The sequence below is a fragment of the Eucyclogobius newberryi genome, unplaced genomic scaffold (assembly GCF_026437365.1).
Source record: "Eucyclogobius newberryi isolate DKJ021-1_F unplaced genomic scaffold, fEucNew1.0.hap1 SCAF_7, whole genome shotgun sequence".
Lineage (NCBI taxonomy): Eukaryota > Metazoa > Chordata > Actinopteri > Gobiiformes > Gobiidae > Eucyclogobius > Eucyclogobius newberryi.
In genome coordinates this window covers 29,248,559-29,264,281 of record NW_027316389.1, presented here as the reverse complement: position 1 = coordinate 29,264,281, position 15,723 = coordinate 29,248,559, and the positions used below count along the sequence as shown (strand labels likewise).

The 15,723-nt window shown below is 44.3% G+C and overlaps 1 protein-coding gene across 1 annotated transcript in view; it reads right to left on the bottom strand.

Moving 5' to 3' along the window:
* Positions 1 to 9,531: 9,531 nt before the first annotated feature.
* Positions 9,532 to 15,723, bottom strand: part of LOC140348547 (metabotropic glutamate receptor 8-like) — a 183,563-nt gene continuing 177,371 nt past the window's right edge. Inside the window, exon 11 of the mRNA XM_072434482.1 lies at positions 9,532 to 10,084. Coding sequence (XP_072290583.1) covers positions 10,035 to 10,084 — 50 coding nt within the window. The 3' untranslated portion in view covers positions 9,532 to 10,034. The remainder of the gene's footprint in view (positions 10,085 to 15,723) is intronic.

The window sequence follows — 15,723 nt, the reverse complement described above, 5'->3', positions numbered from 1 at the left end:
TATCCTTGTTGGGTTTAGCACTCGAGCCTTTGGGACGTGCAGCCTTCACCTTTTGACACAATGTATTTTAGTTGACAACATGTGGAAAAGTTCCCATGGTACTGCATGCATCTGCGTATTGTTTTTTAACTCTAATTGAAAGAGTTTCAAGTTTCCCCCGTAAAGTAAAGTTCCACACAGTTTGTAATGCCTTCACACTCTAAGTTCACAATGCACAGAAGAAGACAGTCTTCTCAACAAGTTCTTTGTCTTCTGTGAGTTTGACCTTTCTGAATAAACATTAGAAACTTCTTACACACTTTGTTTTGAGAAAGACTTCCTGCTCCCAGTGCGGCTGCTCGCTCCTCACACATCTACCTCCTGACAGCCACGGAGCGGCTTAATCTAGTGTGTTTAGCATTTCAAACAGAGCATCCCTGTACACTGCCATTGAATACGTCTAAAACTCCTGGTGGTTCAGCGCCACACTGGGACTGTAGCTGGGTTGGACTGGATTTCGGGTCATTTGAAATTGTAAAGACCACATTTGCGTTCAGCGGTTAGTCATGGTGTTTATCAGTGCGGCGCTGTATCTGCTCCGGGCCTCATTGTGAATGCATTAGTGAGGAGAGAGTCATCCCCTGTCAGAGGAACACCTGAACATGCTCGGATACACTTGAGTGGCTGCGTCCCTCTGGCCTGTGCACATGCTCCGCTCCCTCACCTGCCGCAAACAGAAATAGCTCTGCCGTGGCCGTCTCCCTGAGCTCGAATCAGATTTTTGGAAGGAATGTTTTATCAAAAGGAAAAACAAAACACCTGCATTGGACCGTGAGGAAAAACTTTACTTGGTTTCAGTAATAAAGCAAAAAGAAAGAAATAACTTTTATTAGAAATCAACTAAAGAAATCTAAAAAACAGGGCGAAATTATTAAAAATGTTTTGTCTGCCACTTTGCTGTGTCCCAATGGAGATGCTATTGCTTTGACTGGAATAATCCACAGTATGGCATTAAAGTCAAATATGTGGAGAAGGGAGTAAATCCAAATGATACAAATTGTTGCTGCGGCCATTTTAGTTCTAGTCCTAATGTAAACAAATGTAAACAAATGTAAACAAATGAAAAATCGGTACACAAACTGCACAAATGTCGGAGCAGTTCTAATCTTTACTCTCGTGCTGAGATTTATACAACAAAATATATAGTACAAAAATTCAGCCGAAGTAGTGTTTTGTAATACATTGTGCTGCTGTAATTATCAATTTATTTATTTTTAAAGTTCAATCGCTTTTCGTGCTTACACTGACCGTCTCTATCCATTAGAATACCGAGTAAAACCATTGTCTGGATTGCAATAATCAAAACAGACAACTTTCTCTCAACATTTGTGAACTATTTGTATAAGAAGGTTTGTCACTTTCTGTGGAAACATTAGGCTATGACTCCGACCAGCCTCAATGGAACACTTAATTTACATAAACCGATTTGTATTACTGTTACTAAAGGAGGAAATGTAGAATTGTTATTTAAATTTGTCTTCCCAGGTACAGAGTGAACATAATCAAATCAAATATTTACAGATTAGAATTATAATACTGATTTATTTACATAAACATGGGACATGGTGGACAAGTGGTTGATGTTGTGGTTGTCAAGACGATCATCCAATCTGAAAGCAGAATGAGTCAAGTAGGTTTGGGTTGCCAGTTCACACAACTAAATCCAGTAGGCGTGGCCCGTATGAACCCGGCGGAAGGTGCGGGACTGCCAGCAGCAGCGTGTGTCCGTTTGAGCTGGAGAGGATGCAGTTCTGTCTTGCAGGAGGAGTTTCTAAATGTGTAATCAGCGGCAGACATATTTGCACTCGGATTTGTCATGATTTTTAATACGGATAACAGAAGGCACACAACTCAGGGGAAACGCAACTTTGGAATAATATGTGTATTTCAAGCTCAACTAATTCAAGACAAGTCACAACTGAGTCTTTACAGAAGTTGTTGACCTGATTTATCCCAGGAAATGAAACAAATTATTCTGTGGATTTTAGAATGACACTTTTTAAAAATACAGTAGACGCCACTAGAATTGCGGTAGCATTTAGCCCACAGCTACGATTAGCATTCTTAAATATTCATACAAACTGAACTTGGACCACTTTATTCTCCTCCATGGCTGTGTCTGTGTTTGGTACAAAATAACCAACAAAAGTCAATATTTTTTCTGTTCTTGTTGGTCACGCTTGAACTTGTTAGTTTGGTTCTTTAAACCTCTTCTTATGGTTGAATATAAAGTGTTAAGTCGAGAATCCATTAACTCGTGAGCAGAAGATTAGTTGGACTTTATTGCAGCATCAGAAACTATAATCTTTGATCAATAACAGTTGATGTGGAAGCGTCTCTGTCTCATCAGAGTCTGTGCTGTATATGAGGCATTTCAACAGTTAAACAATACACGCTGTTTCAGAATCAGACATAAATGTGTGATGGTGTTATATTTTGACTGTGTTCTGATGCAAGTTTGTTGTTTGAAGCAGGTTTAACAAGCTTAATGGCATGATCTGAGTGTGCTGGCGCTGGAGCTGAGACCAGAGGCTTATGGGACGTGGGTTTTGGCTTGTCCTCATGTCCCTGTTCCCTCTTTTGTTTATAAGAGTTCTTCTATTGAGAGTGTTTTTTAAACTTCCTATATTCTGTTATCTGTCCTTTTCCTCTGTATCTACCTGCGTTGTATCAATGAAATTTCCCCATGTGTGGACAATAAAGGATTATCTTATCTTATCTTATCTGTGTCTCAGTCTTCTGAGCATTTCTGAATCAACACTGTTCTGCCCTAATGAAGAGAAATGCTGCGTTTCTCTTCAGCCGAGCGAACAGTAAATAATGTGGCGTGTGCATAGGGCCCAGTGGATCATTAATTTCAGAGCATCCATAAGGGGTCAGAGCCTGTGGGGCCCCTGGAGGTCTCTGCTAATTATAACCTCTCCAGCAGCGGCGCCGTGCAGGTGTGAGGTGTGCTCAGCACTGACTCACTGTGTTCTACTCAGGTCTGGTTCATTCTCATCACATGTTTCAGTGTTAATAAGATCTGTTACTGAAAAGTGGCTCTCCCTGAGTCCACTGTTCAGCTGATGCTTCTTGCACTAAAAGGAGCTTGTCTCAGCAAAAACTCACTGAAATCTGCTTTATCTCTCCATCCACAGCAGATCCGGAGCAGAGGCAAAACAACATGGTCATCAACTGTTCAAAGAAATTAAATTACACCGTGATCACACACTTGTATCCTCTCACAGGAAGATTCAAGTTGTGTAAGTTACACATCACAATCGCCACGTGCACACAGAACATTTACTGATTTCAAACACAAAATACTTGGGATGTTCTTACATATTAAAATTTAAAGTTGAAATGAATTCTGCAAAGTCGACGCTTCCGGTCCCTGGACACGTCTCTGTTTGGTGGTTTAACTTCAGAATCAAAGTGCTAAAAGCTGTCCGTGTGGTGGCTCTGTCTTTAGTGGCGTCGTATAATTGGTTTAAGAGCTGCGACTTGAGTATCTCCTCTTTACTTCCTGTGACTGCGCGGCCGATCTCTCACAGTTGGCATTTTGAGTTCAGGTCCAAAGTTTTATTCATTTTTCACTGGCGACTCATAAATCAAAAGTGTGAAACTCGGCTTTTCAGCACTTTTATCTCTTTGGGATTCTATTTATTGCCTCTATCTTTGAATTCCTTTCCTCAGGATTTCTAAAAAGTAGCCTGTTCATGTTCTAGTATAGATGTGCCATATATTTGGACCAAACCCTGAACCAGATAGTATAGTGTTCATTCTTTATTTTTATTGCAGCAAATTTCTATGGGGCCCATTTTTGAGAAACACTTTTTCAACTTTGATCCGATTTCAATCCTTTCAATTCATACAGACTTGGAACTTGCGTAAAGGTTGATAAAGGTAATTTTGAATGCATTGCTACACCTCACATTGACACCTTGTGATATCAGCGACCTCCATTGAACCACCACAGCAGCAGCCAATTAGAGAGATGGACTGGAGCTGTGACCCCCTCCGACCGCCTGACTGGGACGGGGTAAAAATATCCTCTGACGCTATTGCCGTGCACACAACGAGGGGCTCCCTTCTTAAAGCCAAAGGACCGAGTTTGGGTCGTGGAAACGCAGATGCATACAAGCTTTCATTCAAGTTATAAAACCGTTGAATTAGACAATGTGGGAGTGGTCAGTTCTTTTCGAGGCCTGAGTTAAAGCGTGTCTGAGGTTGGTGGGGGGATGTTGCATCTCCTTGAGACATGTGTGAGCATCAATGAGTTAGTGAGTCAACGTCTGCTTGTTCTCCGGTCTCTAGTTCAAATCCCGCTCCTGGCATAAAAGCGCTGTTGGCAGAGCAATCAGATCAGCTCCCACAGATGAATACAGTCGCCATACCCTTGGGCAAGACATCTAATCCACCTCACCCCCAGTCTCTGCATACACTGGTGGTTCTATGTTGTCCTGAGTCTTGAAGGTAGCGCCACCTAATTGTGAGCATTTTGCCTTCTTTGTTATAAGTTTGATGTTAAAACGCACAAAAGTCTACTACTTACTAAAACTCCTAAACCCAAGTTAAATGAGATCATGATTGTTTCCTGTTTAACATTGAACTGCCCATGCATACTCCTACTGCTGCCTGAGCTGTGGGGATGACATGCAGATGCAGCCTGTGTCAAAGTGTGAAGTGGAGAAGCGTAATGAGCTCGGGGCCCCTGCAGAGGCCTGAGCGCTGCCGCTGCTGTGTAATGATAAACCCGCAGTGTCTGTTAAACCAATGCCAATTAAGCTGAATGTGCACGCAGAAACCCAGTCTTTACTGTTTATAGAGACACAGAGAAGTGTCAGAGGAGGGGCCTATCACAGACTTAATACAGCAAGAGGGTTCAGGGTTTGTTGGATTACAATCAGAGCAGCGGTGTCAAGCTTATGTCACCTCTGAGCGGATGCAGCTTATGAAATAATATCTGCTTTATTACAGTTGCACGGCGGCAAAGACACAAGCCAAAGGGACCACCTCGCTTCAGCAGAATAGTACAGTGTCGCTAGATATTTAGCCTGGAGCATAAACCTAATGGGTCTCTTTGTTTGGTGAAACGCTGTTATTTGGCTGATGTTTATTTTCAGCGTTGATGAGTTGATGAAGCATTTCCAAAAGCCTCACAAATGCAAATACATCAAGGGGTTATTTTCAAGGGTTATTTTCTGTAACATCAAGGGGTATTTTACATTATAGTTCATGCTAAAACAAGAATATCCAAGATTGCTCCTTTTTTGTCTGTTTTTGTGCGTAAATTATGTGACACCCGTGAAGAGCTCTCAACCATCAGAACCACGACTCCTACGGATCTAGTTCCATTTTTTTAGCATCTGCTGCAGAATTAGTGAGACTCCGCAGACGATGAAAATGAGCGGGGGCCCTCGTGCACCTTAGGAAACACTGCACATGTACACCCTTACCTGGGATCTTCCTTTCTAACGTGAACTCACTCTCCAACAATCTGCATGAACTGGCGCTGCTGATCGGACAAAACAGAGACTTTTCTTCATCTCCTGTTTGTGCTTCACAGAGACATGGCTCAGCGAGTCGGTCCCGGACTGCGCGCCGTACAGCTAGAAGGCTTCCAGCTGCTCCGCTCCGACAGACAAAGGAATCTCTCCGGGGGGAAAACACCGGGTGGGGGAGTCTGTTTTTACATTAACAATGCCTGGTCTTCAGACGTGACTGTGAAAAACATTGTTCTCCTGCTCTGGAATATCTTTTAATTTACTGCAAACTATTCTACTCTCCACATGAGATCTCCTCATTGATTCTGGCCGCTGTTTACATTCCACCAAGCGCGAACATCCAGGAGGGACAGCGCGCACTCGCAAAACAAGTTCGTAGTGTGGAGTGGACCTTCCCGGACTCCTTGTGTATTCCAGCCATGAACTACCAAAGTACAGACAGGTTATTAAAGTCCCGATCAGAGAGCAGAACACGCTTGAACACTGTTCCACAACTCTTAGCAACGCGTTTCACACCGTGGCCCGAGCTGCTTTGGGCTTTTCAGATCTCACCATGGTTCACCTGATCTCCACGTACAGACAGAGGCTGAAGCTCTCCAAACCTGTAGTGAGGACTTCTAAGAGGTGGACCAATGAGGAAGTGGAGGAGCTACTTGGGTTTGGACATTACAGATTGAGAGGTTTTCAGAGCTGCCACAGATTGGATGAGTACACAGACCCAGTGACGTCATACATTCAATTATGTGAGGACAGCATTATACCATCACACACCAAAGTCACTTTCAATAATGACAAGCCCTGGTTCACACCAAAACTGAGACTTTTAAGAGAGCAGAAGGAGGCAGCCCACCCCAACTCCCCTACCACTCTCTCAGTTCAGAGACAGGATGTAAACAGACTGTTTCAGAAATCCAACCCCCAAAAAGCTGCTGGACCAGACGGTGTCTCCCCACCTCAAGACACTGTGCAGGAGAAATGACCCCTGTCTTCAAAGACATTTTCAAATCTCCTTGGAGTCATGCCATGTTCCAGCCTGCTTCAAGGCGTCCATCATTGTCCCTGTCCCCAAGAAGCCCCGGATCACTGGACTTAATGACTACAGGCCTGCGGCACTGATGTTTGTAGTCATGAACTAATCTGAGCGCGTAGTCCTTCACTTCCCCCTTGCTGGAACCCCTGCAGTTTGCCTACAGAGCCAACAGATCTGTGGAGGATGCCATCATGGAAATTATTGTGGACTTCAGCAAAGCCACAGCCCCCCCTCACCATGATAGACTCCCCATCATCACCGTAGACTCCTTCCGCTTCCTCGGCACCACCATCAACCAGTACTTCCTGCGGCAGCTGAGGAAAGCCAAGCTGCCAGTGCAGATGATGGTGCAGGTCTACACGGCCATCATTGAGTCCATCCTCACCTCCTCCATCACAGTGTGGTACGCTGGAGCCACAGCCAGGGACAAACAGAGACTAAAGCACATTGTGAGCTCTGCTGGGAAGGTGATCGGCTGCAGACTTCTATCTCTGCAGGACCTGTACGTCTCCAGGACTCTGGGATGAGCAGGTCGGATCATAGCTGACCCTTCTCACCCTGGACATGGAATATTTGAGCCACTCCCCTCAGGCAGGAGGCCACTTCCCTCAGGCAGGAGGCCACACCCCTCAGGCAGGAGGCTAAAGTTTCTTTCCCTCTGCCGTTGGACTCATGATCACTTCTTACACCTGTCACTTGAACTATAATTTTAATCAATCACTCACTGCGCTGTTCACTTGGTCAGAACTACATCAGACACCAGCTGGCTCACGGAAGTCAGAATTCGCTCCAATATGGCGGCCCTCGTGGCGGCCCAAAAAGTCAATAATTATATGGTGGCCCTCAATACGCTTCAGACACTGGGTTAGGGACAAGAGAGAGGATTTGGACCTAAGAGAGAAAATTATTGCCTGAGCTGTATCAGCGGGACCGGTCTCAGTCGCCGCCATGTTGGGGCCAGTAACTGCACTAGACCCAAACCTGTTCACTTTCTGCACTGCATCTGTAGATTTAACTGTAAATGTTGTGTACATAGTAACCCTACTTTTATTTTTGTCCAATAGTAGATTTTAAATTCAAATCTTTAATGCATGATTTTATTATGTTGTTAATTATTGTTCATTGTTTTATGCTGCACTTTAATGCCAAAGTGAGTTCCAATGTTTGTGAATTTAGTTCATTGGCGATGGCAATAAACCTTTTCTGATTCTGACTTTAGCACATAGGCCTACATGGTTATTATTTAGTTTATTAATGTTTCTTTTACTTTTAATTTGACTATCAATCTAACAGAGAAAATTCAATGCAAAGTAGAAAAAATAAATCTGCATTGGATCAAAGTAAAATGCTGCTCTGGGTCAAAACAATTCAAGAAAATACATCAGGAAAAGTAAATTCACGTTTATTGTGTTTGCTTGATCTTTACTTTGAACTTAATTTGAAGTTTTGGTTCAAAGTAAGTCCTCTTTCAGTACAGAATTCTACTGAAATATATAAATGAATCATTCATATTTGAACTGGTTTCCTCCCCTCTTTCTCTCTTCCTCCTTCCTTTCGTCTCCCTCCTGCCTCGTCCTGCCTCGCCCTCAGCTGCAGGGAGATGCAGAAATCTTCCTCATGCATGAGCAGTTTCCCAGTGGCAGCACGTATTGACAGTTGGGCTCCAGCTCCTCAGAGTCATCGATCCGCCATTGATGGGTGTGTTTCTTCTTGTGTAATGATGCTGTGCTCCTGTATCCTGTCCAGCTCAGAGAGGGGCAGAGCTAAAGGTCAAAGTCAGTAAGGCGCTGGGGCTGCTTCTACTCAATGAAGTCCACACCGATCCAGAGCTCTGTCTTTCACTATCGTCTAAATAAACAGTCCCACAGAATCGGATTACCCTTCAAGCCATGGTGTTCCTCATTTATTTAACTGGATCCAGTCATTCCTTTCTAACCTTGATGGCTTGTAAAGGATGAAAGGACACATTTAAATTTGGATGTGCTGAAGCAGTTGGTTTGAAGAGTACAGAAGGAAGGCAATATTGTAACATCTGAGTCAGCGAATGAAACCTTGTCCAAACAAACCTTTGTACTTTATTCTATTTGTAAAGTTGTATTATTTTTAGTACAAAACAAGCATAGAGTCAATAAAATATTGAGTTAATGCAAAGAATCCGCTGTCACTTTATGATTTACAGAATGAGCAACACCGCCACACGTGTTGGACACAAGGAACAGATAAGGCTGATTAAACCTGATCAAACATGTGGAAAATGGCAGAAAAGGTGATTTCACTTGATTCCTTCACAGGCCTACACCAAGACCAATGGACAAAACAGGAATGTACGTCAACTTTGTCATTCAAAACAAAACGTATTAACCTCAATCAATGTTTTAACCTAACATTCAATGTTTTAAAGCCAAACCTTTTTTTTCATTAAGGGCCACATATTGGAATGTGTACGAAGCAGAGGAAAACAGATTTATGTCGACAGAGAATCATTCAGAAAAGTGCATTTAACAGTGCATTTAACATTTATTTAGGCTTTTATATCAGGTCTGTACCAGAAGAAAGGTCTGCACCAGTTGGGTTACTGAGGATATGATAGTAGGTTGAGCAGGTCGTTGGTTTGGAAAAAAAGTAGTGTAATCCATTGTGATTAAACTGTGTCTATATCTGTCTTCAAGTGTGAAAGTGAATGTGGCTGTGGACAAAAGTCACTCTGATTTTATATGTATGAAGCTTTATCAGAGGTTCTGGGTCAGACTTGGGCTGTGGGGCACTTGTCCCGTCCATATCTTTTACCTGCTTCTATTTTAGAACTAGACAAGGCTCAAAAATGGATCAGTTTTATCAATACACATTTTCCACAACAACAATTAAAGACGTTTTTTTTTTTCTTTTTTATTGTGATAAATCGCAATACTTCTTTATTCAGATTTGCCATGGAAACTGTTTTTGTCCCCCTCCCCCCACTTCTTTTACAATAGCTTAAAAAAAAAAAAAAAAATCACAAAAGCAATAGAGACATTTCAACATTTCCTCTGGCGGTGGTAATGTTCTCAGGCAATAAAAAACAGTTTTGTGAAACAGTCTTTTATTATAAATAGATCTTTTGTATAAAATCTGGCATGCTTCATTTGGAACCATTTCACAACCGAAAGCTAACCACGTTTAGAGTTTGCCAAACACAACAAACTCGTCTCAAATGCAGGTCGACGGACGGACGACATACGACATGAGACAAGAACCAGAGAAATTCACAATAACAATTTTAGGTTACAATTAAAATTCATGACACACATGGTTGAATCCCACGTTATCTTTTAAATACTTCCTTTATCACAGCTCCCATTTTCAAGTGTTCTCAGTATTTTGATCCTTCGTTGTTAGCTCAGTGCAGTCTGTAAACATCAAAAACATCTCAGGAGTGTGATGAGTGCCGCGGTCGGACATGGGGTCGTTTCCCCGACGCTGGTCCAGGACATGTCTCCTCAGATGTTGTGGTTGGCGTAGCTCACATATGTGGTCTTGGGCGGCGGCACTGCCAAAACAAACACGACAAAGCGTTAGAGAGGGATCAAATGTACAGTACTCTTATTTTGACACACGACAAAGCGTTTTATACATTGCTGCTGATGAAAATGTTACAGTGCCCATGACCGGTTGGATGACTCATTAAACTAAAATGTAGTTAAGATAAATATGTTTTGAATTTTGCTAAAAAATATGAAAAAAAATATTATCCCAGACTAGCTCATTTTTTAGGTTTATAATTTCACTTCCTGTTTGTAATTGATGACATCACACTAGGAAATAACCCAGCAAACACTGGCAAAAACTCATCCAATGTTGATTTCTTTTATTCTCACTAATTAAAATATATATTATTGTAATTGTAATATTTTTGTTTTGTGATCAAATTAAAATAAAATCAACTTTGTCTGAAATTAGTATTTCCTGTTTGATGTCACTTCCTGTAATTTTTATACAGATTTAAAAAAAATTACTTTTCCCCAAAAATACCTACTCGATTGGTGTGAAACTATAATTTACATGTACAACAGGTATAAATACACCAAATAAAGTGAAAATTAGAAAATTGTAAAAACCTGTCATTCCTCTTTCATAATCGTCCCAATTAGGGATGTCACGATATCACATTTTTGTGTTACAATTATTGTTGTGGAAAAAACATCACGATTTAATTATTCACTATAATTGAGGCTGTGACCAATGACACATCATCTTCTCAAATTTGTGACTTTACAAAATGTTACTTTCTGAAAGACAAAATAAGCTAAATGTGACAACAACAGCCAGAAAAAAAACTAAATAAGTTACATTACATTTAGGTCTAGTTTTGGGCTGTAAATGGAACAAACATTCCATTATTTTTGCTTGATTATTATTTTTTCGGTCCTTACCACATCTTGACGTCCCCAGTCACAATGATTAGCTTTTAGTTCCTACAACTATAGAACAACCCAAATAATTATCAAACAACCAAACAATCTTTACATCCTTATGACGTAACTTGTGTAACATAAGTCACATTTGTCATCCCTCTGAAATCCAATCTTGTGTTGTCATTTAAGAATTACAATTTAGTTTTAGAGGCTATGTTCTTACAAATAATTGTAACAGAAACGACTTCCCCTGTAGAGGCATTGAAATGGGCAAAAATCACAGCGGATCGTATTTCTCAGCATCCATAACTGGTGTTTGTTTACTCATACTCGAGAAAAAGTACACAAATGTATATCTTTTGTGTGTAAAAAAAAGCACTCTCATATTACATGTCAGAGGAAGCCGCCATGAAAGACGGTGCGAGACTGTGAGAGGAGAGGTTAAAGTTGGAGCCGAAAGAAGCAGAAAAGGAGCTGGTTCTTTGTCTGCCGCCGCCGCATCGCTCGCCCTTCTGCTCAGACTTTACAGCGGTGCCGCTCTCGTTCACAGAGTACTTTACTGTACAGCCGGGCGCGCGTGCACTTTCATACAATATAAGCTTTTATGCTGCGTGTGTCAAGGCGTTTCAGACAGGCACAAGCTCACACAGCTCCAGTTTAGGACGCAGAGAACTGTTCCATTGCTCCAGGCCCGAACACCAAATTAAACATAATCTAATCTAAAAACATGTCACTTTTGCTTTCGCCTGCGCGCTGCGTTTGGACTAATGAGAGAAGCGTGAGCCGTCACCTCAGATCCAAACTGCTTACCCTGCTTCACACTTCAAACACGCATTCTGCATCGTCAGCCCGAAAATCCGACTACGTCCTGTTTATTTGTCAAAGACGGGCGGACTGATCTCTCGTCTGCTAACAAGCACCGCCGCCGTCACTTACATAAACCCCGGGAGCCTCTTTTATCTGCGCCGTGAAAAGGGGGACGGAAAGATCAGAGACGCAGGGGCTGAAACGACTGCAACATCTGCAACGCTTTTTTTGTTCCAAGTTATCGGGGACAAGGCTTTAAATGGAGCTGTCCGCATTATGCATGTACAGCTGCGCCGCATAAATGTGAAAAAAAATCAATCAACGTTATTGCGGTCATTCTGTTACTACTTTCTACTTTTGAAGGTGCAATTTACAATCTTGCTGTTGTGTTCCACACCATAGCATTAAACATAGGAAGGCTAACAGATGCTACCAGGTCGAGTTACGGGTCAGGTCTGTGGAGAGGCGAGCCTGTTCTCTGTAGGAATGTTCGTATTTTGGGATTTGATGTAGTTTTAGCAAATTCAAGTTAGATACGTTTAATGCCATACTATGGAACATTCCAGGCAAAGCAATGACATCTCCATGGAGACAAGCAGGCGGGGAACTCTCCACCAGAAAAAGTTACACAGTGAGCCTTTAATAATAAAACAAAAATATGGATATTTTTGTTGGATAAAGAAACTTATATTGTGATATATTGATTTTTGTGTAAGCCAAAAGTATGACATCACTTCTTTTGTTACAATATATATATATATATATATATATATATATATATATATATATATATATATATATATATATATATATATATACTATTAAAATGCTATGTTCACTCTGCTTTTGAGCTATTGATTGGTTATGGTCTGGCCCCTGTCTGAAGTTTCAGTCCACCAATACTGTTCGATTGACCCCAAAATGGTGTCAAACATTCAAACCGTTTCAAGATCAATCAATAATTGGTTATGGTCTGGCTCAAGTGTGCAACGGACCCCAAAATGTCCATTTGACCCCAAAATATTGACTACACTTTGTACATTTTTTGTGTACGCTGCTCAGTTTTTGAGATATCGATCATTGATTGGTTATGGTTAGACCAAAGTGCGAAGCTTCCCTCTGTATATTAGATTGAATTAACACCAAAATGATATCAATTCAGATTTTGTACATATTGAATATTGCCTGATCATTGGGTTATTGACACACATCATGTTGTATCTATCATAATCATCTCCTATTAAATAAATAAATCATGTAAAATGCAAGCGTGGTTTCATTTGCCAAAACCATCATGACTTATTTAAATCACAATACAAGTCACTTCACGTTTGCCTCCAGCTGCCTCCACACCAGAATCTGGATGTTGGTCACAAACTTTTCAGTGCTCCGTATTATATCTCCATCCATCCATCCATCCATCTTCTGCCGCTTTATCCGGGGCCGGGTCGCGGGGGCAGCAGTCTGAGCAGGGACTCCCAGACTTCCTCCTCCCCAGACACTTCCTCTAACTCCTCCGGGGGGATCCCGAGGCGTTCCCAGGCCAGCCGAGAGACATTGTCTCTCCAGCGTGTCCTGGGTCTTCCCCGGGGCCTCTTCCCGGTGGGACATGGCTGAAACACCTCCCGAGGGAGGCGCCCAGGAGGCATCCGGAACAGATGCCCGAGCCACCTCAGCTGGCTCCTCTCGACGTGGAGGAGCAGCGGCTCTACTCCGAGCTCCCACCGTGTGGCCGAGCTCCTCACCTTATCTCTAAGGGAGCGCCCAGCCACACGGCGGAGGAAACTCATTTCGACCGCTTGTATCCGAGATCTTGTTCTTTCGGTCACTACCCAAAGCTCATGACCATAGGTGAGGGTAGGAACGTAGACCGACCGGTAAATAGAGAGCTTTGCCTTTCGGCTCAGCTCCCTCTTTACCACAACGGTCCGATGCAGCGACTGCATCACTGCAGCTGCTGCACCGATCCAACTGTCAATCTCACGCTCCATCCTTCCCTCACTCGTGAACAAGACCCCGAGATACTTGAACTCCTCCACTTGGGGCAAGGACACCCCACCCACCTGGAGAGGGCAAGCCACCTTTTTCCGGTCGAGAACCATGGCCTCGGATTTGGAGGTGCTGATTCTCATCCCAGCCGCTTCACACTCGGCTGCAAACCGTCCCAGTGCATGTTGCAGGTCCGGGTTTGATGGAGCCATCAGGACAACATCGTCTGCAAACAGCAGAGATGAGATCCTGTGGTCCCCAAACCGGACACCCTCCGACCCCCGACTGCGCCTAGAAATTCTGTCCATAAAAACAATGAACAGAACCGGTGACAAAGGGCAGCCCTGGCGGAGTCCAACATGCACTGGGAACAGGTCTGACTTACTGCCGGCAATGCGAACACAGCTCCTGCTCCGGTCATACAGGGACCGGACAGCCCTGAGCAAAGGGCCCCGGACCCCGTACTCCCGAAGCACCCCCCAAAGGACACCCCGAGGGACACGGTCGAAAGCCTTCTCCAGATCCACAAAGCACATGTGGACTGGTTGGGCAAACTCCCATGAACCCTCGAGCACCCGATGGAGGGTATAGAGCTGGTCCAGTGTTCCACGACCGGGACGAAAACCACTCTGCTCCTCCTGAATCCGAGGTTCGACTATCGGTCGGATTCTCCTCTCCAGTACCTTGGAATAGACCTTACCCGGGAGGCTGAGGAGTGTGATCCCTCTGTAGTTGGAACACACCCTCCGGTCCCCCTTCTTGAACAGAGGGACCACCACCCCGGTCTGCCAGTCCAGAGGCACGGTCCCCGAACGCCACGCGATGTTGCAGAGACGTGTCAACCAAGACAGTCCTACAACATCCAGATACTTTAGGTACTCAGGGCGGATCTCATCCACCCCCGGAGCCCTGCCACCGAGGAGTTTGCGAACAACCTCAGTGACTTCAGCTTGGGTGATGGATGAGCCAGCCTCCGAGTCCTCAGTCTCTGCTTCCTCTTCGGAAGACGTGACTGAGGGATTAAGGAGATCCTCAAAGTATTCATTCCACCGTCCGACGACATCCCCAGTCGAGGTCAGCAGGCCTCCACCCGCACCGTAAACGGTGTTGGTGAGACACTGCTTCCCCCTCCTGAGGCGCCGGACGGTTTGCCAGAATTTCTTTGGTGCCGACCGATAGTCCTCCTCCATGGCCTCCCCGAACTCCTCCCAGGCCCGGGTTTTTGCCTCTGCGACAGCACGGGCCGCGGCTCGCTTGGCCTGCCGATACCCCTCGATGACCTCCGGAGACCTACAAGCCAGAGTGGCCTGATAGGCCTCCTTCTTCAGTCTGACGGCATCCCTTACTTCCGGTGTCCACCACCGGGTTCGGGGGTTGCCGCCACGACAGGCACCGGAGACCTTGCGACCACAGCTCCGAGCAGCCGCATCAACAATGGAGGCGGAGAACATGGTCCACTCGGACTCAATGTCCCCAGCCTCCCCCGGGACATGGGAGAAGCTCTCCCGGAGGTGCGAGTTGAATACCCTACTGACAGAGGGCTCCACTAGACGTTCCCAACAGACCCTCACAATGCGCTTGGGTCTGCCAAGTCTGTCCGGCTTCCTCCTCCGCCAGCGGATCCAACTCACCACCAGGTGGTGATCGGTTGACAACTCTGCCCCTCTCTTCACCCGAGTGTCCAAGACACGCGGCCGGAGGTCAGATGACACGACAACAAAGTCGATCATTGACCTCCGGCCTAGGGTGTCCTGGTGCCATGTGCACTGATGAACACCCTTGTGCTTGAACATGGTGTTCGTTATGGACAATCCGTGGCTAGCACAGAAGTCCAATAACTGAACACCGCTCGGGTTCAGATTGGGGAAGCCGTTCTTCCCGATCACACCTCTCCAGGTGTCACTGTCATTGCCCACGTGGGCGTTGAAGTCCCCCAGTAGAACAACGGAGTCCCCGGTCGGTGCACTGTCCAGTACCC